The sequence below is a fragment of the Amphiprion ocellaris genome, chromosome 15, assembly GCF_022539595.1.
Source record: "Amphiprion ocellaris isolate individual 3 ecotype Okinawa chromosome 15, ASM2253959v1, whole genome shotgun sequence".
NCBI lineage: Eukaryota > Metazoa > Chordata > Actinopteri > Pomacentridae > Amphiprion > Amphiprion ocellaris.
Window position 1 is genome coordinate 11,477,651 of NC_072780.1, and position 26,066 is coordinate 11,503,716.

Sequence of the window (26,066 nt, forward strand, 5' to 3'; positions counted from 1 at the left end):
TAAAGTCTTGCCATAGAGTGCGCAGTACCACTTGAATTCAGTCAGTTGCAAAGTTTTACACAGATGACAGGCTTTCCTGTCCAGCAGCATCTGTCACGGTTGTCAGTCAGTATGATCATGTTCCAAACACTCATTGTTTGCCAAGATGTGGCTTAATACACAGATTTAAGTGCTTTTTTAGAGCTCTGAGAAGTCTCAAGAGGTGAGAGGGTGCAGTTAAAGGTGAAGTGTGCGATTTGTTAATGACAATCTTACAAACTCTAAGCTGTCTCATCTAAAATATGCTAATGGTCTTGTCTTCAGATCCTCAAGTTTGCATTAAGTTGCAACTCTTTTTACTTTACATTTCTATTTTTACATTAACTAATAAAAGGATAGTTGCAGTGTTTTGTGCTCTTCTATAGGTGGACTGCTGGCTGTTTGTGGAACCATGACTGCCACGCTCAATGTGATATTTTTTTTAGACATGCCACTAATATTTCTTCTTACTGTATGTCCATACGCCCTCACAGGAGTTTAACATGGGTTGACAGTGACCTCCAGTGGTAAAGATGTCACATTGCAGATCAGGACCTGCAACTGGCCTCTGTGCAGTTTCTAAAAACACCACAGTTGTTGTGACCTTTTGAGAAAGTGCAGTTCCGAGGTTTTAGGCAATATCATGACATGAAACTTCCTTTTTTAATTGCCACTGTAAGGCTTACATAATGCAAATTTGAGCATGTCTCACAAACAGGTTGGTCAACAAGCCACTTTTATCTCGTTTCCTGCATATGCTGCAGAAAATAACTTGCACTTCACAGCTCTAGATGTAAAAAGCTGGTCACATGTTTTGCTTGTAACAAGATTGTAACTCATAAAGTGTGAGTGTAAAGTCTACTGGTAATAACCTGTGTCTTTCAGTGTATGTGTGTGTGTGGCAGAGAGAAGAACCAGCAAAGAAAGAAAGACTGAAGGATAAAGAGAAACATGAGAGGGCCGGGGAGCTGTCTTTTGTGTACACCTGGGCATTAAAAGAATGGGCAGCCTGGTGTGTGCGCTCCGCTCTCCTAGACGTGGAAGAGCCAGCAACTTTATTTTGCTTCACCCTTACCTGCTGCATGGCTCAGCTGGGGCTCAGTCCATTTGGAGACAGGTATGATTACCTAGAACAAGAAAAACAGATCTCTCCTGTAGCAAGCAATCTTTTGAGTCACTCTGGGTTCTTTTGTCTCTGCCTCTTTGCCCCACCTGTCCACTGTTCTATCTCTGATTGGCAGTGTAAGGTAAAGCTCAGGTTAATGAAGGTCCCAGTGGGCCAATGAATTATGCATTCTCACCAGGTTTGCAGGTAGGCACTAATCAACCATGTGATCACACCGCTCTCTGGTCGTTCTTGTTGATCTGATGAATGCAACTAATGTCAGGGAGACACCATGATATTAAAGTACATATATAAAAGCATATACTTAGTGGTTGCAGAAGTATTTATAATCTTTATTTAAGTGAAAAGAAAAAATAGCAAAAGTACTGGCTTAAAAATATTTGAGTCTTAAGGGTAATTAGCAATAATCAAAAACACTGAGGAGTACTGAGTGAAAAAAAGGTCATGTAAGCATCTTATCTAATATTGCACTACTCATTGATCAGTGTGTAAACAGCATCAATGATCGTAAGTGGTCATTGTGAAGCTAATTTCAGCTACTTTCATATTTTGCTGGTTGGTTAATCTATGACCACATATCGTATTCTTTATGCAAATCACATGTCTTGTGTCTAAAGGAATTACCAGTAAAGTAATTATAACTATCAAGTCAATGTTCAGGTGCAAAGTTGCATTTTTTTTTCCAAAACACAGATTAATTTTAAAGATTAAATAATACATTTAGTATATATTAAGGCATAATATATACTAAATGTAATTGTGCATTTTTGGCAGTGGATCTACATATTTCACGCCAGATCAACATTGTAAAATTGAGATTTGCTGACTAATGCAATAGGTTACAGCTGGGAAGTATAAATGAGGTAATAATATGTTTTTGTAGATCATTTGATACAACAATAATCGATTTAGGCAACGCTAACCCGAGTAAAGATGCCAGAAATTGCAAACTATTATTTTATTTAGGTCAGTCAATCGTGCTTATCGCTGCCTCTTGCGTCATCACCTCCCAGCCAATAGCGTGGCGACGTCCAGAAACGGAGCACCCAAGACGTAAACCTTGCAAACATGGCGACGCTCCGAAGAGAGTACGGAGGTTGGAAATACGACCGTTTTTAACCGACACAATAACCTCCTCTTCGCATGTTACAATGTGGTGGGGTTAGCCAGAGCCGCCGCACGCACAGCCTTTTAGACGATGTTTGCAGAGGTAAGTTAGCGCCGCTGAAATAGCCGCGCTACAGTAGTTTGTTTCCCCAGCGGTGGACGCGGCTAGTTAGCTTGAAGCAGCTAGCGCCTTAGCGTTAGCCCTGCAGGTAAACACAGAGGCTGACAGGGAGAGGACGACACGCAGCCGCTGTGTTTTCAGAAAGGGTGGCAGCTATAAGTGGCAGTCAGCCCGGGATTACACCGTTAACGCTAAGTTAATACGATGGGCTTAGGGTATCCGCACTGTCAACACCGCGTTGGAATTAGCTCGACACAGGCAATGTCGGTAGTATGCGTTTAGATTATGAGTGAGGTCCCTCAACAACGAATTTCTGCAACACAACGAGCACAGGTGAGCTGGGCGTTAGGTGGGTGAACAGCTAGAGAGACTAAAACCTGTAAAAGCTACCTGCTTGATATCAACAAGGTCGACTCAGAGTACAGTTGTGGACCGCTGCTTACCAAACTCCACGGTTGGCAAACATAGGCGGTGACAGCTAGTGACGGATGCTAGAAATGTTGTGGAATTTCCCTCTTATTCCACTTCTAATTATGAGAAAGTACGGGAGAATTCTATCTAGTTGATGTAGGAAATGTTTCCAGTGACATTCAGTAGTCAGGCTGTCAGTCAGAATAGCTCCTTTCTCTTGTCAGACACAAATGGCCTAACACAGGCTGGTCTTCAAATATTAGTAGAGTGTCTTGAGTCCATTGTTGCCGGTCAGTGGTTGTAGAGGTTCGCAGTGTGTCTTGTGATGGCATGTAGTTGTGCTGCTGTTCTCATGTGATGCATGCTGGTTTCCTGATTTTAAACAGGCAGACCAACTTTACTGCCAGTATATCTGCAGACAAGAGAACACACTAGACTGTCCACCTCACCTGAGCTGCAGGTATCACCTTTCCAGCACTTTAAGTACAGGTTTAGGATGATAATGAGGCTTGAGCTGTCACTGCGCTGCATTCTGCTTGTCAGTCAGGCAGGGCGGATTCCTGTGTAATGTATAGTGAGGTGTTAAACTTTACCTAGGAAGCTCTTTGCTAACCTTAGTCTGTAAAGAAAAATGAACTTCTGTTGAACTGCCCTGCAATGAGATTTGGCTTTACCCTACCCTGTGGTTCCTTCAGCTACTAGGTTTTGACTTGCCAGCAGTATACTTTGTGATGATAAGTTATCCACTTCATGCTCTGTTTTATATTATTGCATCATTTGACTGCATGTTTGAGCGAGATTGGCTGCAGACATTGACATGTAGTGTGTCTCCGTCTGAGAGATCTACTTCTGTGAGTAAGTGGCCTACTCACATAGCTTGATAAATTCGCATTTGTACGCTGAGTTAGTTTGTAAGAGTCCTCTGTGTGTTTATCCACAGCCACACAAAGTTATCTCAGTGCTCTTCACCCCTGGCTAAACCTCATTAAGCTGTCTTAATCAAAGCTCGGTAGACATTAAGGCCAGCATGCTGTCACATCAGGCCTGCTTGTCATCTAGTACACCTCTCCTTCCTTCCTACACTTAGCAGAGGTTGTTGCCCTGCCAAACAAGCTGACAGTTCTCAAGAATTAAGCCCTGTTCAGACGGGGTTTTTTTGTATCCAGATATATCTACAGTGTGTCTGGGTCACACTGACACAGAATGCCGTTTGCATATGGCATCAGAAGTCGACTTTTCACCACGTATGATTGAAATTCTCTTTGTTTTGTGTGTCATTTGACTTTGAACAGCTACAGCTGCTAAACTTTGTAAAGACTGGGGTTCAGCTCTGAGTAGGTTCTTCTTCTGCCTGTGCATGTGTTCCAGTTCTTGTAGGGGCACTGCTGGCCTTATGATTTCGACTTGCTGGTTGGGACCTTGGGTGAGTAACAAATCCTTAGCTACGCCTACTTGGATCGGCTTCTTACTAGCAGCTGGGGACTCAGTTTGTGTCAGAGGAGGCATTTGGCTGACTTCATTCTCCTCAGGGAAATAGTGGAGGTAGCAGTGTCAGAATACAGCTAAGGGAGCTAGCCATAACAAACTGGATATGGAGATATGGTTAATAAGAGCATAGCACAGGTTTTTTGCTGGATTTTTGCTGTATCTGCTCCACTGTTTGTGTCACTGGTTGTTTAACTAATTTGACAGTGTAAAACTGACCACCTTCAGATAAAGCCAACATATGAAAAAACAGACCACACAGGTGAATGTTTCTGTGACATTTCAATTAGGTTGTGTTTGTGTGAGAATTACAGCCCCACACTTTTCTAAGTCATACATATGTTACTGTCTCTTTTGAAAAAGGAGAACACTGGTAACACAGCTACAACTAAATCTAGCAATGTTTTCTTCAAGTGTGACAGTCTGAAAATTGACAGAATTTGAACATTTCCTGATAACCGTCTTAACAATTTTAGCTCTTGCTTTTACGTGAAGTACGACGTGACACATTTTTCTTGTTCTCTCTGGAAATTAGCCATGATTACTTCATCTACCGTTTTCATTCTTGAGTTTTGACCCTAAGGTTAACATGGTGGCTCTTTGTATTATGGTGGTCTTGACAGATTAGGCCAGCATGATCAGTCAGCCCTACTTACTTTCTCTTCCTCACAGGCATTAACCGTGGATCTCCCGCAGGAGAGCTTTAATGGGCTGAGTTAACCTCTCTCCCAATGACCACACTGATCAGGGTTGGAGCTAAGCGCTTGTGGACTGGCATGGGTCACAAAAATAGAAATATCCATCCTTGAGTAGTTCTTCCCGCACGTGTATGCGTGGGTTTGTTTTCACTTTGCGCCAGGAAATATGGGAAATTCATAATCACCAAGACACTGATAAGAAGCTACGTGTGCACAAAGTCAAGGACGTCCAACAATACAGTGTTCCTCAACACCTTGCCTCTCTGTCGCAGAGCTTTCGACCATTTGAATTATGCACAGTTCAAGTTGCTATAGGCAGTGGATTTAAAGAGGCAGTGAGACAAGAGGGAGATGAGAGCAGATCTGGGACATGAATCTATAGATTGATGTCATGATGTAACATTGCATCTGGGATTTAGGTCATCATAAAGTTGAAAAATAGCTTAGAAATACAAACGTATGAAATAGTTAATTTAGTTTGTAGTAAAGTGCAGTGAAGTACAATAAGGTGTGAATAGTTCTGTCTTTGATCCTTAGCTATTATATTTATAGAAAGTATCATTTTGAGCATCTTGTCACAGGGACTGGGTGAGCAGTTGAATAAGGTGGTTTTTAATGTATGTTTTTTAATAGTGTGTAAAATTAAATTGTCTACTTCACCATGTTGTACAAGCTACATGCAGTTGATTAGTACATTACAGTAATTCTACAGTTGTACTTCAACTCCCACTTGTATTTGCAGACATCTTGTTCAGAGACGAGCATTGTCACACTTGTGCCTGTGTGTGTCCATTCAACGTGGGTTGCATAAGGAAATGTTTAGATGTAAATGTGTGCATCCCCGATGGGCCTGGGTGTTAATCACTGGAACAGATGGTTCATGTTTTAAACCCTGTGTAAGCTGTAATGACTCAAGAGTGTCAGTTATCATCTCTCCTACATAGCCAAGCCTCGACAGTCTCATCACACAGGCCTACTGATAGCCTCCACATTCACTGCTGCTCACTGGCACCATTGACGTCAGAGCAGACATACATTTTCCATTTGAACTACGTTTAGTTACTTTCTCAGGATATTATTGCATATCGTACATTATGATGCCCCGCCTGTATTCTCTTCACATTTGAAATGTATAGTAGCTATTTGGCTTGTCATTGTATTTCCTATTTTGATTTAGTGTGTAAGAATTTTTGTTATGTTAACGAAAACACTTAAGCATAAGCTGCTATTTTTAATGAAATAATTTGCATAACTAAGTATAGTGTCGCCTCTTATATACACAAATGTATATGGAGAAAGCACTGCTGGCAGTTTGTTCTGACGGGATATGTGGGGATAAACAATTATTGCTACCCTCACTAGTTGGCACCAAAAGTATTAATAATTTTGTTCATATAGATAACTGATTGACTGTGGTGTTTAAGATGTTACTCAGCCATCTGACAGAAGCCTGTGCAGCCCCAGCAGACTACAGCTTCCTTCTTACTCCACTGATGTCCAGATGTTGTAAACCAGCAAGGTGGAAAGTGGGACTAATGACGTCTGGTTAAACCAGCATGAAAACCAAATGAAAATAAGATTGTATGTACAACTGTGTCAAAGTAAACTGGCATAGACTGGAGCAATATGCAACAACACTCAGCACAGGCAAGTTGACGTTAACCTGTACGATATGCATTTTAAAAATTAGGCTAATTGTTAACTTTTATTCAGTACGCTGTTGTGCAGTGTGTTTTTTTGTGATAGTGTGCAGTGTCTCTACACACAGCACAATTTGTCACACCTGCCAGCAATATATGAAAACAGTTTGGAGATTCAAGAGCACAATATAGGGTTTCAAATGGCTTTTCAGACAATGTTTAACCTTAATGTTAAATTGTGCCCAATTTTGACAATTTTCTGAGTGTTTCTGCAAGTCGATTTCTCTCAAGGCCTCGTATTAATGCACTGCTTCAATCTTCAGTTCAAATGAATGTCAGAATGATTTAGTCAGTTTTCAGTGTTACCATGCTGGCTTACCAGAGTAACTTGTCACCAAAGGCTTTGCTGTTTTTACAGATAATGTGTAAGTAGTTGCTGCTTCAAGTTAATCTAGGCAAAGACTTCATCATTACACTGTTAACTTCTGTGTGTATAATACAGTCACCTGCTTTCACATAGCTCAGGCCTCATGGTAATGAATGTGATGACGGCCTTGGGCTACTTACAGTTTTTGAACACTTCCAAAAGTGGATCAGCTGCCTTCCCTGCAATGGTGTGTGTGCTGTGTGGTCAAAGTTAAACAGTGTAGGTGTATTACTACGGGTCAAGCTGTTCATTGAGTTTTCTATGAAAGTTTAATTTGATTTTCTAGTCTATAGTGTTATGCTTACCTTGGAGGTATCAGAGTTCAGAACACTTCAGTGTATTCAAGACAGTCAACGTTTTTGTGAAGATATATTGGTCTATAAACAGCGCTCTTTTGTGTTCCTACACTCCTAGTTCAGCTGTGATAATGGTCCTTTTTGCTGGCCAAGCCTTTTTCTCTTCCCAACCCTGCTATCAGTGACTTTGTTTTAGCTAGTCATGACTTGAGAAAGAGGAGTAGTCTAGCCAGTTTGGACACATTCTGCAGCCTGGACACCAGTGTTTGCACATGCGCTCAAGACTTTTAGTCATACAGTGAGCATTTTGCAATAGCCTGTCTTTAGCTTCAAGTACATATGATGTTAATTTTCCTAATCAGCTAGGTTATTTAGAAAAACCTGGTTAACACAGCTGCTATTGTGAGACCTGATATTGGCCACATGGTGAATATATATTTAACCAGATGTTTCGAAGAGTGCGTGTTAATGATAAAGATCTCAAACAGGAAATACTATAAATGAATCACATGACTATGAAAGGAAATGTTAGCTGTGTTTCCTTTTATCCAAATTAATGAAACTTATAATGAAAATTTAATAATTATTCAGGCTAAATAAGATAAATACTACAGTAAGAAAAACGTCTGCTGTCTGTATTTGTGCTGTCAGTGCAGATGTTTTAATAGAAGGAAAAGCTGCAATGTCTTACGCAACTTGAGACAATTAAAAGACGTTAACCTTGGTTCAAAATGTGGTGAAGTGTTGTGCGGAGAACTGATGACTGACCAGTTACATGTACACATGGTTTCTAGAGTAATCAGATTATTGCATTAAATGTAAACAGGCCCCCCGTTTAACTGATTTCTCCCACAGGCAGGTTTATAAATGAAGTTACAGCCTGTTATGCGTCATATAATCCAAGGTGTGCTCAGAGGTGATGTGTTTCTTTTTGTGTAATGGCCCATATGTTTAAAACAGGTTCTGCTGTCTTGCCTCTGCCTACACAGTGACAGATAATGTCTAGTAGACTGTGGGTTTACAGTGAGTAAGGGAAGTCAGGGTCAGCAGGTCTCCACTGACAGCCATCAGCATCGGGTTTTAATTTTTCCTCTATACTGTGAAACTAGCCTGTGGTGATGAAGGACACCACCTGCTGAGCTGCAACATCTGAACCGCTGCCGGTAAAGTCATTTTTTAAATGGCCTGTTATCAGCTTTGTGCAACCTGATCTGACTGAGATCCTTTGTTTATTGTGGCCCGTTGTGCTCTGGATGCACCACGCATAAGCACAAACAGTTTGAATAGATAATCCACGCTGACAGAAATTGTCAGCAAGTAAAGCTGTCTGAACAAGAGCAAGCAATGTTAGATTACAATATCTGCTGACAGAAATCCCACATACTGTATGGTTTAAATAGACTATGCTTGATAAAAGTTACATTTTTGACAGTATCGGACTACACTGCAACATTTTTATTACACTAAGTTCTGTTTTTCTTTTGCACTGAAGTGAAGTGTTGAACCTGGCTGAGATGTCAGAGATGCATTTGCTTTGACACAGTTGTCTATAAATTTTTACAGCATGCACTTGTCGTATGGCAGATGTTCATGTTGTTAGGATACCTGACTTGTGCTGTACAATATTTTGTAGTAGACTATACTGTAGTAGTTAGCAGCCTGATGTTTTATCTCTTTGGTGCTACTAGTCTGATACTAGCAGAGGCTTTAGTCGGACTCAATTGGGAGTCTAATGAAAAATATACTTCACCGGGGCATCCTAGTCTTGAGCGTTCATTTGTGCTTTTTAGCAGCTCAGCTCTGCATTTAGATTTTCATGAAATACCTGAAATTGAGATTGAACAAAGGGTCTTGTAGGAAGTTCAGTGAGATGTAATTACTATTCATGTTCAATCTATCATATTTAAATTGACAATTAAATTAGTCATGAAATTCTATGAATTCTTTTATTCTTGTCCTCAACAGTTAACCAGAAAACAGATGGTTTGTTAAGGCTAATTCATTCTTTCTGTCCACGTGTCTGCAAGGGTCTGCATGGGCACACGTGACTTAAATTTTAAGTTGCAATGGAAGCAGTCGCTGCCGGACTCAGATCAGTTGTGATTTGTAGCTGCATGCTTTAGACTGACGTTGCCCAGACACTGCCCAGGGATCAAAACTCTCCAGAAGCCCTGTGCTATGTCTGCCTGCTGCAAAGGAACAATCATACTGACACTGTTCTACAGAAATTTTCATAAAATTACTTAACTTGTGATTGGATGTCTGTCACTGTCCATCACAGTCTACGTTCGGCTTTCATCACACCTACAACATGGTGGTAGTTCCTTGTAGGATGGTGATTCGTCTGACAAGCTGATGATCAGCTGCATGAACACAACTTGAACTTCTCTTGTGATCTGTAGAATCCAGCTGCCTGACAAAGTATCTCCACAGTAGTCTTAGGCAATAACATGTGTTCAGTGGTCTTTTGTCATAATATTACCGACCTTAGCATTAAGCATTTACATGTTGATAGAGCAACAGGTTGCCCTTAGCCCTTTTCTCAAATTTCTGTTAATCTGTCCGTATGGCTTAATAATAATTTAATTAGCACTGATTCTCAGTGGCCTGTCAGTGTGAAATACTTGTGCTATACATAGTAAACTGGCTGGCCCATGTTTCTGAATTTGACAGTGTTGGCAGCTGGTCTAATGTGTGTCATCCGATTGGCCATAGCTGACAGTGGCAGTGAGAGCAATGTGTCAATGTCCTGAGGAAGCTCTGTCTGTCCCTATCTGGGTCCATCAGTGGAGCGGCTTATCTAAGGAACTCTAGTATGAATGTAGGGCAGCTGAAGATCATCACTGCTGATCATCATGTCCGTCAGTGACTCGATCTGATGCCTTCAAAATCAGAGCGAGATTGTTCTACAGTGAGCAAATGAGAATGCTTCACATTTCAGAACCCTTGTGTAAATAGCTGCATTTTGCACATGAACTAATAACACCACTCATTTAATAGTACTTTGCTAAGGTCTGCATTGCCTGGCTTCATTTGTCCAGCTGGGACTTCCTCGGTTATCAAGTTTACGATGCACTATTGCAGCTTCATCTCTCTTCTAACAACCTCCAGCATGCATATGCACTCCTCCAGGGCCATCAAAAATAGCGCCTGTGTTTTATAATTATGTTTGTAGCATTGGCATAGCATGGACCCACAAAAATAGAAACACTAATGTGGAAAAGTGAGGGAGAATTCTAAGGTAGAAACAAGAGCTTGGTTTCCTGACTCGACTGACAATAACAGGAAAGCCATAGGATGTGATGTAGGAATATGCACACACACAGTCACCGTCTTCGTCTGATGCTCTCTAACAGTACAACCCACCACGGTGTGTGTCTTCTTAAGTAATCTCTTCCTGTGCCAGCAGCTCCTTTAAAGTGTAGAACTTTATTTTTTCTGCACTGTGGATGACGTCATTATACAACACAGTACAGTCTATCTGATCTGGTCTCTGCCAAGAGTGCTGCTGGTTTGTTGTTACTCTTCTTTTACAATGGAACGAGCAGTCAAGCTGAAACAGTTTTATTTGCTGAATTTATGGTGGGGCTGGGAGAAAAGATCAGACCATTTTTCAGATGGTACTAAAGGTCTACTATGTTTTATTTTTATTATATATACATATATTATGTGCAAAATCACATTTTCAGGCTCGGCAAAGTGAAAGCTGAAGTGCATGGAGTATTTAAGATGTGTTTGTACTTTTGTGTGTTTCAGGCCAGTCTGTCCATCTGGGGATGGGGGGGTCTTGGAGTCGTGCTGTTCCTCGTCACCTTTGGACCCTTTGCCATATTCTACCTGGCCTTTTATATCTTCTGCTTCATTGGAGGGTGAGCAACAAGACCGCAAAATCACATGTCACTTTTTACATAAGCCTGCACAGCACCACAGTTCGTAGCTGTTCTCTCAATCTCACTTCTGTTTTCCAGGGGCTTTGCGGTCACTTTGCTTTATGGAAAGATCAACTCCGAAAAACACCTGGAGAAGTGCGAGCAATCTTATTTGCCGCCCACACAAATTGGTATACTGAAGGTAAAAGCACATTTTGGACTTCACTTGCGCAAACAAGTTAATTAGCTGTCAATCAAATTCTTTTGTTCATGAAGTCAGTCTGACATTTACTGTGAAGATGATTAAAGTTTTCATTCATCTCATTATTGGTGTGTATTATTTTGTCTCTTTCAGACATTGGATGAGATGAAGCTGGAGATTAGACCCATAAAGATTGACAGGAGACTGACGGGCTCCAGCTTCATAGATGAACCACTACAACAGGTGTGTGTGTGGTTCTCTGTGTTATGTATTAGGACTTCCTTGCATTTCGTACATGGGTTGAGTCTTCATTTTTGAAACCTTGACAGTTCTAATAGTGAAGCACAAATTACCAGCATATAAATACTCTATATTGCACAAACTGAGTAACTAGCAAAAAAGATTAAAAACTAACCAATTGGTTGAATGTGGAAAACAGAATTTACAATATGAGATCTAAGTGATTAATTCTAATGTTATGAACTATAAAGAAAGCATTTCACTTTTACTTTGAAGTAACTACTGCACTCTTTACTCAGCCATGAGAGGACATACACTCACTGCACTGAAAAGCACTGCACAGAACATAATGTGACAACAGCTAAGAGAGAGAGGCTAACAGAAGATAACAGGATTACGACTGGGTGACAAATGCTAATACTCCAGACATTTTGGACATTGGCTCACTTAAGTCACTGTCTGACCCATCACTTGGCCCAGGTCAGAGACTTAGTGGCCTCAACCAAAGAGGACTATTGACTATCAAACATTCATATCCAACTGAAGTCGTTCCTTGTCTTTTGTGTGTTGCTGGATTAGTCTTTAGGATGATGTCTGTGCTGATAAATGCCAGCTTTTGTTGCACAACAGTGCATTTTTTCCATTAAAATAAAAAGGGAATCAAACAAATGCATGGCCAGAAATGTTGCAGATAACTCAATTATGTAATAGATAAATGAAATGATAATGCTTGTAAAACACGATGCTGGTACACACTTAAAGAGGCATTATGCATCCAAGAAGGAATCTCACATTACTGGCATGTCAACATCATGATTTTTTTAGAGCTTTTCTTCTGGCACAATTTTCAGATTTTTAAACTTGCTATAAGCACATTTTCTTTTACACTCTGTTTTGTTTACAGCTGAAGAAGTACTGCACCACGCATACACATATGCCAAAAGAATATATTTTTCTTTTGTTAGTATTTATTAGAATCTTACATGTAGTTTTGAAAGAAAAACTGTCCTGTCAGAAAGTGGAACTGAAACTTTCTGTACTGTTACACCAAAGCTCTATTCATCATGTTTCCTGAGTAAAAGGAAAAGACTGTTGCAATGGCTGTGAGTCTGCCGGTAATTACCTCAGCTTAACACACATGTAAATAGATCTTCTAAACAATGGTTTGATTGCCTGTCAGCACTGCAGATGGGGAAGATCAGCTTAGTGGTTTTTTGTTTGGTAGTCACAGTTTTTCTTTCCACACTATCCCGTGGTTACGGTGCTTATGGTAAAAGAACAAGCTCTTAGCATGTCCTCCTCAGCAAAGCAGCGTAGCCGGCAGAGTTAAGTGCAGACACAGCAGTTAGTGATGGTCAGATGACGCCAGCTGCTCTACCACACTGTCTTCGGTCTCCCCTCCTCCCTGGGAATGCACTTATCATTTCAGCTGCATGTCAACCTTGAGATCTTGCGTAGCTAAATCTAACATCGTGTATCATTCTCTCTGAAAGAAATGTGTGTTCCTGATTTTTCTAGCACATACCCTTATATGTGCTCACGCAAGCACATTTTTCTTTGACAAATTCCTCCCTCTCTCTGCAGCGTATACAGCAGCTGACAGTTACACTGATTCATGTGTTGGCTTGATTTAATCATCAGTTACGTCTCCCTTATATGGAGCAGAGTGCAGCTAAACGATGGATTTATCCAGGTTTCCTTAAATCTAATAACATCTGGTCCCCGAGTGTTTTTACTAGACATCGGCAATAAACTGATTTCATTTTCAGAAGTCACTTAAATATTTCTCACTCTGCTTCCTCCTCTCTATTTCCCACTGCACTCAGTCCGGCTGGTTGGGTTGCCTTTACTACGCTTTCTTCCTCTCTCATCCTTTTCCATGTTTCATTCTCTCTGTAGGTGATCCAGTTTGCGCTTAGAGACTACATCCAGTACTGGTATTACACTCTGAGCGAGGATGAATCCTTTTTATTGGAGATCAGACAGACGCTCCAGAATGCCCTTGTCCAGTTCTCCACACGGTATGAGACCCATAGTCAGACACCGTTTCTCTCTTGATAATGAATGTTGTAACATATCAGACTAAGTAGATTTTGTGTGTGTTTGTATGCCAAGGTCCAAAGAGGTGGACTGGCAGCCTTACTTCACCACTCGCCTGGTGGACGACTTTGCCACCCATTTACGTGTCTTTAGAAAAGCCCAGGATCGCCTCGCTGACAGGGAGGACAAGCAAAGTAGGCGCATACACTCATACATGCATTGCTTCTCGCTCACAGTAGTAGTAGTATTACTATGTATATCATGTCTTCAGAGCTGATTGAAGTTGCCTAATCAAAGATTGCGATAATGTATGAAAATATGTTTCTCTGCTTAGTCATCAAATACAATCTTTTGAAAAGACTTGATTGCAGTGCTGGATTTTTTGTTATTTTTTTCATAAAGTTTCTGATAAAGCGAGGATGACAATTTCAACACTAGTGCAGAAAATGACAGTGACGGATGATTTCTAAACAGGAGACATAACAGAAGAGCTGGTGGACTCATTCTTTGAGGCCGAGGTGGAGATGGAAAGAAAGATTTGTCGAGACGTAGTGTGCACCTCACACAAAGATGAAGAAGGTAAACACACCATTGCATTTCACGCTTTTGGGTGGAACTCTTCTCACAAATGTGCTGACGTTTGATGCTTTAACTAGTAAATCTAAGCATATGCTGTTTGTGTGTCAGGTTTTCTTCGGGACTTGTGTGAGTTGCTTCTGTATCTGTTACTACCTCCTGGAGATTTCCACAACAAGAATATGAGATACTTCTTGAGGGTGAGTGCACAAACAGATTGGTCTGAGATGCAAATATAAGCAGGAACAACACATATTCAGTCTCATAATGTGTCATACGACCTTCATCACAGCGAAGCCCCCAGCTGAATTCTGTCACTTTGGCTGCCAGCTGCAAGCCTATTATTTTCAACAGCAAGCTCCACAATAAGCTGCACTGGCTCTATGACCACGTGTTTGTAGTGTAAATTGTTTAGAGCATACCTGGTAATGCACTGTGATGTTTTTTTTAGGAGGTGTTGGCGCGTGGTGTGTTACTTCCTCTGATCAACCAGCTGAGCGATCCTGACTACATCAATCAGTTTGTTATCTGGATGGTGAGCGTTAACACTCCTCAAATATATCGAAGTTCTGTCCAAGAAGCAGTTCAAAAACATGAAGGAATCTAGCATTTATGATAGAAATATAATTCTGGTTTATTTTTTCTTGGTGTTTTACTGTATGTAATTTTGCGTCTAGATTCGGGACTCCAGCTGTAACTATGAAGCCTTCATGAACATCCTGAAGTTAACAGACAAACCTGCTGAGCTGGAGGCCGTGAAAGACAAGGTGCTGGAGGAGCTGCAGTATCTCCGCTCCCTGGACACAGCTGGAGATGGTGAGCGCTCACTTTTTCTCATTTCTATACGGACACACACAAGACTAATTTGTCATGTTGGTACATGTGTAAAGTTGGCCTAAATAAACACACTGCTTTATTGTTTGTGTGTCCTTTAGACATCAACGTGATTAAGAACCAGATTAACAGTCTTCTGTTTGTGAAGAAGGTGTGTGAGACCAGGATCCAGAGACTTCAGTCTGGCAAGGTGAGAAACTGCAGCTCAGCCTTGTATTGCTTATAATGGATGATCCAACGTAAAAATACATTACTAAAATTAATTTTGGCCGAAGGTCAAACATTGTCTGCACAGCTCTCTGCTGAGTTTATTCGAAATCAGTTTGTTAGTGACGTTTTATGTTTTGCACCTTGTGTTGTGCAGGAAGTCGATGCCTTAAAGCTGGCAGCCAACTTTGGCAAGCTGTGCGTGATCCCTCTGGATCACATCCTCATCCACAACATAGCCCTGCAGTTCTTTATGGGTAATTCTACAAAAACATCATCACATCGCATATCACACAAATGCCAAATGCCACTGTAGTTATCCAGAGGCCTTAATCCTGGACATTTCTGTTAATCATCTTTATAATCCATAACTTATTCCATTTCCCTCAAATATGTAACTCCAGTCTGCCTCGTTAAACATACTCCTCTTCAGTCCCACATGGGCTCGTCAGAGATTTGGAAAGGTCACTCCACTTTACAGATCAGATTACATTAGTGTGTGTGTGTGTGTGTGTGTGTGCGTGCGTGCGTGCGTGTGCGTGCGCGCGTGTGCGTGTGTGTGTGTGCGCAAACTAGGAGTCAAGCCAAGTCTCGCCAGATCTGGAGTGGAAAACAGCCAACAGTCTGAACATTACAGCTGCTTCTGTCATTCTAGGATTTATGCTGCTTGAAATTGTTATTTAATTTAGTGTAAATGTGGTTTTAATTAGTAAAGATGAATCACAAAGACTTCAAAATAATAAACAAACAAAAATTAAAATGCAAGGCGCAGGACCTCGGTAGTATAGGAGTGTAATAGAAGATAGATCTTTAGTAATAAGATCACCAGAGACCACAAATACTAAGTGCCTGAATTTTAAAGGCACTGTTCCACTGACTGCGTACGTTCCTGTAACCAAAGTGCTTTAGTAGACACAGACCATTTGGACCAAATGTTGTTTGTCTGTTGTTCCAGACTTCATGCAGGCAGCGGGGGCCCAGGCGGAACTGTTCTTCTGGCTTACCGTGGAGGGATACAGGGTGACGGCGCAGCAGCAGCTGGAGGCGATGCAGGGCTGGCAGAAAGATGGAGGCAAAAAGCAGCCCAGTGCCACCAAGGGGCTGCTGAAGGCTGCAGCACTCGGTGTCTATGAGCAATACCTCTCAGAAAAGGTAGGAGGTGCATTAAAGTTTTATGCATGTTACCCCATGTTAGATATTTTAAGCAAAAGTAATTTCAAGTAGAGGTTAGACAGATTATTGTTTGCGATATTCAGCATTTTTCTGATTGTTGGTGTTGTTAATTTTTTTTTTAACTAATTCCAGATAAAATCAATTTTAAATGAGCTGCTTATGTTATGATGCTGCTTCCACAAACAATATCCCACCCCCAGCGATATCTGATATCTGATTGGTTACACGTCACAAGTAATAGTCTATCAACACTAAAGGATACATATTGAAAAGTTCTCTTTTAATTAAACATTTGTAAAACATCATTAAACAAAGATTTTTCAATTAAGTTTTGTGTTGAAGGTTGTGTTATCTACTCACAAAGATTTTTATTTTTAATGTGATTTTTATACAGGTTCAGAATATTGGTTTTTAGTCTCCTTGCTTGTTAATTATCGGTATTGGCTCTAAAAATTCGACCCCGAATTTCAACCAGAAGCTAGATTAACACAGAAGTAAAATGTCTTTTAAACTCAGTGTACTTAATTAACTTGAGTTACATTGTACTTTACATTGAGATATATTTGTATTAAAGTACTGCAGTCTTTAGCCTGTGTGTTGTATTACTATGAGAACTTACCTGCTGACTTCTATCTGCTCTAACAGGCGTCTCCCAGGGTGCAGGTGGACGAGGAATCTGTTACAAAACTGGGGGAGAAGTTACAGAAAGACGACCCCACGCCGGAGATATTTGATGAAATTCAAAGAAAGGTACTAAAACATTTTAACAGACTTCAAGAGAGTGTTTTTTGGATGTGCTTCTTTGTCTGCTAACTTATGGCATCACTCATGTTTTACCACAGGTATATGACATGATGCTACGTGATGAGCGCTTTTACCCATCCTTCAAGCAGAGTCCTCTCTACGTCCGCATGCTAGCAGAGCTGGACATGTTGAAAGAGCCAAGCTACCGAGGGTCTGATGATGGTGACGGAGAATCCTTCAATGGTTCTCCCACAGGAAGCATAAACCTAGTAAGACCTCTTCACTTCATGTTGGAGTTAAAATGCTGATGGGTGGAGGTACTTCTTGTTTTTGTCATCCTGTCATTAGTGTTGTCATGATGATTTGTGTTTTTTTGTCTGTGATTTCAGTCTTTGGACGACTTGTCCAACTCCTGCCATGATGAAACTATGCAGCTACATGCCTTCATCTCCGACACAGGTACGCTCCCTTCCATAAGCTAGTGTTTCTGGTTTTAAGAATTACTGGCACAAAGTAGTGAATGAAGCAGTGTGCTTTTCTTCAAATCACAGCAGAAGTGTTTCTCAATGTTAGATGAAAGATTAAAATATGTGTTCACTGTAGACTCTGGCAACTTGTGTACGCATATCCAGAAGCATTTGTTTTGACTTGATGGGATTTGGTTCTTGCTACATAAAGTGTTGAATGAGGTGTGAAATTGACCTGTTTATTGGATATCTGTTACCCCTACTAGTCCCTTTCCTGCATGTTTTTTCTTTGAACTTTTCACCTCCTAGCTCCATTCATCTGCATGTGTCTGCTGTGTCACTTCATACTGTTCCAGTTTTCTTTATTTCTTTCATTCCATTACCCTCACTGTTTTTCTGTTCTTCCTTTTTCCTTCCTCCTCCCTCCCTTACCTTTCCTGTCATTCTGTCGCACTTTTTCCCTTTCATCACATTTCCACACCCTCTGCTTTGTATTCTTCTGCTTGCTCGTCCACTCCCCCTCTCTGCACCTGCAACACTTTTCTTGTATTCTTCGTCCCCCATCGTCCACTCGCCCTTTTTTTGGATGTATTGCCGGGCGGGGTAGCTGATACTTGTCTCCCGGGCTTCTGGGGTGCTGCAGGGGTGTGCAATGACCACGGTAAGACCTACGCGCTGTACGCCATCACTGTGTTCAGACGCAACCAAGACGGCAGTGAGGACTGCTGGAAGACTTACCGCCGCTACTCGGACTTCCATGACTTCCACATGAGAATCACTGAACAGGTGTGTACAAGTCAAAACATGTTAAAAATGGTGATTTTTGACAAAAAAAAGAGGCAGCAGCAACTCATGCACTTTTTCTTCTTTTATATGTTCTGTGTTAGTTTGAGAACCTAGCGTCAATCCTCAAGCTTCCCGGGAAGAAGACCTTTAACAACATGGACAGAGACTTCTTGGAGAAGAGAAAAAAAGACCTCAATGCTTACCTACAGGTAACGGTTTTATGAGTGAGTTTGTGTTTGTAATTTATTTTGTATTGCAGTTCAGATTTGCAGAATATGTATCAGTAACACGGTGTGCATGTGTGTGTTTCAGTTGCTGCTCAACCCAGAGATGGTGAAGGCCTGCCCAACTCTGATTCCCTATGTGTATGACTTCCTAGAGAACAAGGCCTACAGCAAGGGCAAAGGAGAGTTTGCACGAAAGGTTTGTATAAAGACTAACTGTTTCCATGCCGTTTTGTGTTTTACTACCATAAACTTCATGTAAAACAAATGAACACGTACTGGTCCAATTTTTAAGCAAAAAAAATGACTGACTACTTTCTGAAGACTTAATTAATTTTCTGCTTTTGTTTTATCCCCCATCAGATAGACACGTTTGTAAATCCTTTGCGAAGCTCCATGAGGAACATGTCTAACGCAGTAAAAGCCCTGCCAGACAGTCTGGCTGAAGGAATGACCAAAGTCTCTGACAACATGGGCCGCATGTCAGAAAGACTTGGTCAGGACATCAAACAATCCATATTCAAGGTAGAACCATGAAGCACAAGTTTTACTCGCTACGCTGAAGTGTTAGTTCACCAAACCTCTGACTATCCAGTTTCTGTTTCTCCCCAGGTGCCTCCACTCCTCCCCAAGTCTGACATCGACCCAGACCACTGTCGAGTGTCGGCCCAGCTTGATGACAATGTGAGTCAGCGGACGGTTTGGTTGCTGGATATTTGTTTTCTTTAATATGTTTTTAGTAAGATGGCAAATGTGTGTCTTGTGTGTCCAGGTGGATGATAATATCCCACTGCGGGTAATGCTGCTGCTGATGGACGAGGTGTTTGACCTCAAAGAGAAAAACCAGTGGCTGCGCAGGAACATTAAGAACCTGCTGCAGCAACTCATCAGGGCCACATATGGAGACACTATCAACAGGTCAGAAACACACCAAGTCCTCAGAGCAGACTGAAGTACACCTCAGACTGAATTAATCATGGTACATGTGCAGCATATTTGTTAGAAATGCTTAAATTATGTATTTAACCTAGTTACTAATTACGTAATAAACATAATATAGAGATTTCTATACTGTTAGACTGTTTGGTGATCAAAGCAGATGACTGAACAAACATATTTTAGGATGCATTGTCTGTGAGTTCCAGCTGAGTGAACAGCAAAATGGGATTAAATGTCACAGAACAACTAAACACATGCGCACACATATTCAGAGTACATCTCTCAGAAACAAGGTGCAGTGAGTAATCAACTTCCTGAATCCTCTTTCCTTTGTAGAAAAATCGTGGATCATGTGGACTATTTGACATCACCAGAGCAGGTGGCAGACTACGTCAAAAAGTTCAGGTAACTTTTTCTCCCTTTTGCTGCAAAGGTCTCTGACCATTCAGAGGGATCTCGAGTAACTTTCAGTGTCTCCACCTCTGTGCAGGGATTCCTACTGGCCCAATGGTATTCTAGCTGAGACCCCGCCCCGCCGGGACAAGAGCATCCGCATGAGGACACGAGTAGCTGCCAAGACAAGCCTGCTGGGGATCATGCCAGGTGAAAACCCAGACTTTACATATCTGTGACGTATACACGTTAGGTGTTGGCTCATCTGCTTAGTCCTCATCCTTGAAGCATTTTTTCTTGAAGTGATGGAAAACCCAAAGGATAAATGGGTCTCCCTAGTATAAAACGTCTCCTCATTTCCTTCATTTCTGTCTTACGCTCACATCTTTCTCCCTTCCACTGAAAATGCAAGCAAAAGATACAAAGAAAAAGATGAGGAGAGAGGAATTTAAAGGGACGTCACTTTTTAACAAGCAACATGGCTCAATGTCATTTAATTTCTACTTGGCCATAGTGTTTATTATAGAAAGTAACATTTAATAATAATGTTTTTACTGCTGAAAGGCAAGAGTCTTTTCTCAGTGATGGAAAGGTTGTCTAGGTGACTCAGCAAAAAGAGAAATTTTGTAAATTCTGTAAATTTTACCTTAGCTATTTAACAAGAATTTATTTAAAATAAATAAATAAAACACTTGTAGGTCATTAGAAAAGTGACTGGCAAACACCAAACTGAAAATTCTACTGTAGTTCAATTAATTCAGATATGAAGAGAAAGTGGCACATATAAACTTGGTTGATTTTTTTTTTCCACACGATAAAGCTCACTAAGCTTTTCTATTGGAATCATCTGTGTCCCAAGTGTTCGATCTAACAGTCCTGAACAAGGCTGGGTAAGTCTGAGTAAAAGGAGCTTCTTCAGGCAGACGGACAGGCTTCTCTTACTACATTGGTGCAAGTGTTGGGCTATATGTTCTGTAGGGCAGTGTATTTTATTTTATTTTTTACAGCAACCTTCTTTCATTTGGCACCTTTTTGTCAGTATACTTGCTTCACCATCATTTTGTCTTCACGTCTTTGTTACCAACCTAAACATTTCCAGGCATCATTGTTACCCTAATGCTACGCCGAAGGGAAAGTTAAGTGACCTAAGTGCTACCCCGGTGTGAGCTTGGGGCAAAAATGAACCCATAAGGAAACAGTTTTCATTTTCCCACTGCCTCTTTGAGAATTTCTGTGCAGAGATGACATCTACATTATATTTCTGTCTCTTCCTCAGACGAGCTGAAGCACATCATTGGAGCGGACACCACCAGAAAGGGCATACTCCGTGTCTTTGACATGTTTCAGTACCAACCCATGAACCGCCGGCTAGTCTACGTTTTCCTGGAGGGCTTCCTGGAGACCATGTTCCCTCAGTACAAATTCCCCGAGCTCTTTGTCAAGCTGCACTCCCGTTCGCCGCGCATTCACAGATACAGTCAGAAACTCAAATCCTCCTCCCTCAAGAGGTGACAGGAAAGGACAGAGGAAACAGGACATGGGCTGACTAGACACACAGAGACTTTGACAGCTACGAGTGAGAGTGGGGGAGGCTCGATGTGAACGATGAGGTATATGTGTGATTTCTGCCCTTCCTCTTCCTTCGCACACTCCTGCCGGTGAAAACACTCCCATTATCCAGCTGATTACTTCTGTCAAGACAGAACTGACGGATGAACAACACACTCTGCCCTACTCTCACTCTGTGATACACACAAGCGCAGACACAAATCCTATCATTTGCACCAAGACTGATCATGGCAGTCTTTTCTTTTAGTTTATGTATTTCCCCCACTTCCTTTTTGAACTTTTTAGTTGTGTTTAGCTTTATCCTGGGCCAGCCAATGCTGCTTTCTTATGGTCCAGAGAGCAGACCACAAATACTGTATTGTTTTTAAACTGCAGGACTAGATACTATAGACCCACACCTTGCCTTACCTTCCTTCCCGCTTCTGTCTTTGGGCCGGTACAATCTCAGCGAACCGGCCGCTCAGCTGTAATCAGACTTACCCTTGTGCTGTAGGCATTCGAGCTGCAAAAAGCACTTGTTACCTTGCAAATTCTGTTTCTGTTCTCATAGCAACCAAAAACGTCAATAGCACTGGGTCAAAGAGGCGCTGTTTGTTTTTAAAATGTGACTGAACAAATATGGGTCGAGTTTTATTTTTATTGTCCGCATTTTTGTTTTCTTCAAGCCTCAATGCTTCTCTTGAGACTTTTTTCCTTTCTTTCTGTCTAAAGTGTCATCTTTCCCACCTTCCAATGCAGGCCATCTCCCCTTTAATGCTACTGTCATAACCTGTGATGACCAAAGCTCATGCTGTTCATGTGTGTGTGTGTGTATGTGTGTGTGTACTTGTTGGACTTTGGGATACTCTAAAACATTACTGTGCTTCATATCACTGATCATGTGAAGAACAAGGATGCATTGTTGACCTTTAATGATCTTAAAGGTGAGGCTGTGACGACACACTAAAGTGTGTTACTGCGCACTATTGAAGAATGTATTCTCTGGTGTATTCTGTATTCGGTTCGTGTAGACTTTTGTGTGTGTGTGTGTGCGCGTGCGTGCGTGCGTGCGTGCGTGCGTGTGTGTGGGGGTGTGGGTGTGTGGGGGTGTGTGTGTGTGGGTGTGTGTGGGGGTGTGGGGCACGGAGATGCAAACCTCTTCAGTCAGAAACTGTGCCAGTGCGAGCTAGTGAACCAGCCTTAAATCTATATTCAGTATAAACTGACCAAGAGACGCGCGGTAGCTCTCCTTCACACGACTGAACATTACAATGAAATCAAGGTAGAGATATGGAGATATATCCCTAATCACTTTTATCCTGAGAAAATGTCTTTAAATTGGTGCAATATTTTTTTTTTATTGCATGTGCATTTTGAATCATTGTGTACTGCAAATGGTAATTCATATTGTTTTAATGGTAGAAAACACAAGAGAAGTTTCCCCACAAATGTTGTCATGTCCCAACAACTTAACATTCCGTTGTTGTAAAAATACAATGTTTATTTAACAGACTTGTTTTATAAGTCTGAGTTTTGTTTTTGTTGTTTTTTTTTTTTTTTTTGGGTGTGCGGGGTGGTATTTTCCACTTATTCCCCGCCCACTCTTGCAGAATCTGTGTTTCGATTCGGCAGTGGTGGGGGGGGGGGGGCTGTTTCTGGCCCGATGATTAGCTTGTTGGGCTAGAGCTAGTTCAGAGGCGCCCCGAACAACTGCTTCTTTTTAACTCATAAGCGGTGTTTTATGCATTCAAGCCTGTTATATTGAGTGTGAAGAGAGCTTTGTTATTATGAACTTTCTGCTGGAGGACACCCCACCTTTGCGCGTGCACCACCCACCCATCCAACAGGTTCACAGGTGTGGCTTGTGACCAATGGAATCACTGCTAATTAGCACTTACCGTAGCAACTGTGGGAGCCCCTCTCCCATTGGCTGAACGTAGCCACATTCTGCTGCAGTCATTGGATGGAAACTCCCTCGTCTGCTGTGATTTGCTTGCACTGAGCAGCCCTGGTGGACTCCGATTGGCTGAGGTAGGAGGACATGGACTGGAGCCTCTCTTATTGGGAGGCGAATATGTTGTCCCCCATGATGGAGGAGGAGATGTCACCTTTAACTTTCTGCACACCTCTCCATACAGGAAGGCTTGTCTTTTTTTAACCCCAGTATATATGAATCTATGATAATGAAAATTGTGCATATCTGTGTACAGTATGTGTTAATAGTGTGCCTAAATGTACTGTCAACTCTATTTTCATATTTTTCTTTAACCTAAAAAAAAAAAAACAATCAGAATGTCATGATCATTTTACGCGACTGAAAATGACTTTAGGGTGGTTTTTTTTGCATCATGCTTATCAAACTTTTCCTTGTGAGCAGTTGTGCTCAAATCAGTATAACACTAATAAAAGGTAACTCAGACTAACTGACCACAGTGTGTATGGGGTCTTTAGTGTATCTGTGTGTCCTGTGAATGGTTGATGCAGCCATTAGTTCAAAATAATTGATCACATTAAAGGCTGTGTCCGCTGCACAGGGACTGAGTATTAACAGTCGTCCAACCAGGAAGAAGGGATTATCCCAGAGCTCACCGCTGCTGTGTCGATGCAACTTCCAGTTACAGAGCCAAAGTAAAAGAAAACATACTGATGAATAGATGTTAAGACTTTTGGTTTCTTTTTCCTGTTGCCTCCCGCTGTAGTGACCACTCTCTGTATGACGGCCTTGTTTACTGATCAATATTAATAGAATGCAGATGTTTAGAATAGTAGAAGTACTAATTACACTGTATTTGTGCAGAGCCAGCCCAAGCCAGAAACCACAGTTCATATAGAGCAGTAATGCATGTGGGCTTTGACAAAAACTCCGTCTTTTGAATGCTATTTATTTACTATGACCACACGTTTTGAGAAGTTACACATCAACTACATAGGATGTTATATTATTTTTGTTTATAAAGTAAGCCTAAGCAGCTTCATTCACTTTCAAATGTTGATATGTTTTAACCCTCGTGTTGTCCTGCAGGTCAAATTGGCCCATTTTAAAGTTTGAAAATGTGGAAGAAATATAAATTTTCACAGTGAAACTTCTGATGTCCACATTTTTGGGAAATTTTTGAACAATTGTTAAAAATGTTTCTTAAGAACATTCACAAAAAAATCAACCAAAATCCTGCGAATTTTGCTGGATTTTGGTTAGGTTTTTTTTGTGAATGTTCTTAAAGAAAATTAGAATTTTTACTGATACATATGTAATCACTTCAGATAATTTTAGGATTTTTTTTGGAAGATTTTTACTTATTTTTACCCAGGTTTGTAAATTTTCAGAAATTTGGGGAATTTTTTGCTGAATTTTAGGATTTTTTTTTCAGACCAGGAAACAATATTTTTTGGTGCCTGTAAATCAGGACAACAGGAGGGTTAAAATCCCCCTCTGGACATTGATTTTGTCTCTAAAAACTCATGTCTGTGCATCAAAGTTGTTGTTTTTAATCCTGAAATGGCTTAAATGTAACTCTACAAAGTCGCTTCCTCTAGAATGTGCAGATATGTTAAGTCCCAGCCTCTTTCTCCATTCACTGCAGCTCAAGCACACCAGCTCACCTGCCCCTCTGCTCAAACACTGCAAAATTACTTTATGCTACACAATAGCAAGTTTTAGTATTGGAATAATGCAGCCTCTCATGTTCAAACCAGAAACCGAATGTGAAAAAGTGCAATGATATGGAGTCTGACCTTGGAGGTTTGTGGGATTGGTTCCTCAGATATAAAACCCTGGAAATCTGAACCTGTGTTTTTGAGACCATCATCAGTATACTGCAGCTTTAAGGCACATTTCACCCACTATATATCTTCTAGCATATAAAAACACAGCATGGATATGTTAAGAAAGTAGGAAAAACTTTGATTATTAATACATACCAGAGAAGTACAATGTTTTGCGTTCAGAACTGAAGCAGAGATTAAAATATTCAGTGGTTCTTTGTATGAGCTGGAAGCTACACTTACTGTACTGTTATTTGGCAGCATCTTTTCATTGCTTTTGGTAGCTTTCAATGGCTACTTCTTTAAACCCCTAGTCCCAATCCGCATGACATTAATGGAATTATTTTCAATTTTGGGAATCTCCCTCCAGAGATATTAATCCATGTAAAAGGGAAAAAAACTTGGAGATGCTAACAATGTTAAACATTTAATGTTCACTGAAAGGGTCTTTAATCTAGAGTACACACTTTATTTTTAATCCCAGTAGTTTGGTTGTGTCCCAGAATTGAGTTATCTAATAACTGTTTCCCATTTCTGTTGCAACTATTTAGTGGGTCCTGCAAAACTTTGTACCAGCTAAATGTCACTAATGAGGAGACTGAGAGTTGCAAGTACTAAAATAGGTAATTTTTAGTGATGTTTGTTCAAGTCACTACACTGCAACAATTATAAGGCCTTTTGCACAGCAGACATTTCAACTTCTGACTGCAATAAAAGCACAAGTAGAACAAAT

The 26,066-nt window shown here is 40.9% G+C and overlaps 1 protein-coding gene across 4 annotated transcripts; it reads left to right on the forward strand.

Annotated features, from left to right (window-relative positions):
• Window positions 1-984: 984 nt before the first annotated feature.
• Window positions 985-23,998, forward strand: snx13 (sorting nexin 13). Of its 4 annotated transcripts, none has more exons than XM_035951824.2 (25): window positions 985-1,135; window positions 11,086-11,198; window positions 11,298-11,400; window positions 11,554-11,643; window positions 13,540-13,661; window positions 13,756-13,874; window positions 14,155-14,259; window positions 14,368-14,456; window positions 14,708-14,791; window positions 14,934-15,072; window positions 15,192-15,280; window positions 15,455-15,554; window positions 16,253-16,449; window positions 17,116-17,220; window positions 17,313-17,483; window positions 17,604-17,673; window positions 18,289-18,467; window positions 18,569-18,676; window positions 18,780-18,890; window positions 19,055-19,216; window positions 19,304-19,375; window positions 19,464-19,609; window positions 19,967-20,035; window positions 20,121-20,233; window positions 21,300-23,998. In XM_035951824.2, the coding sequence occupies exons 1-25, from the start codon at window positions 1,019-1,021 to the stop codon at window positions 21,533-21,535; spliced, it is 3,009 nt and encodes a 1,002-aa protein (XP_035807717.2). In that variant the 5' UTR covers window positions 985-1,018; the 3' UTR covers window positions 21,536-23,998. The 4 variants fall into 4 exon arrangements, with proteins under 4 accessions (XP_035807717.2, XP_023133872.2, XP_035807719.1 ...); XM_023278104.3 differs by having other exon boundaries at window positions 986-1,135; window positions 18,325-18,467; XM_035951826.2 differs by lacking the exon at window positions 985-1,135 and adding an exon at window positions 2,196-2,354.
• The last annotated feature ends 2,068 nt before the right edge of the window (window positions 23,999-26,066 follow it).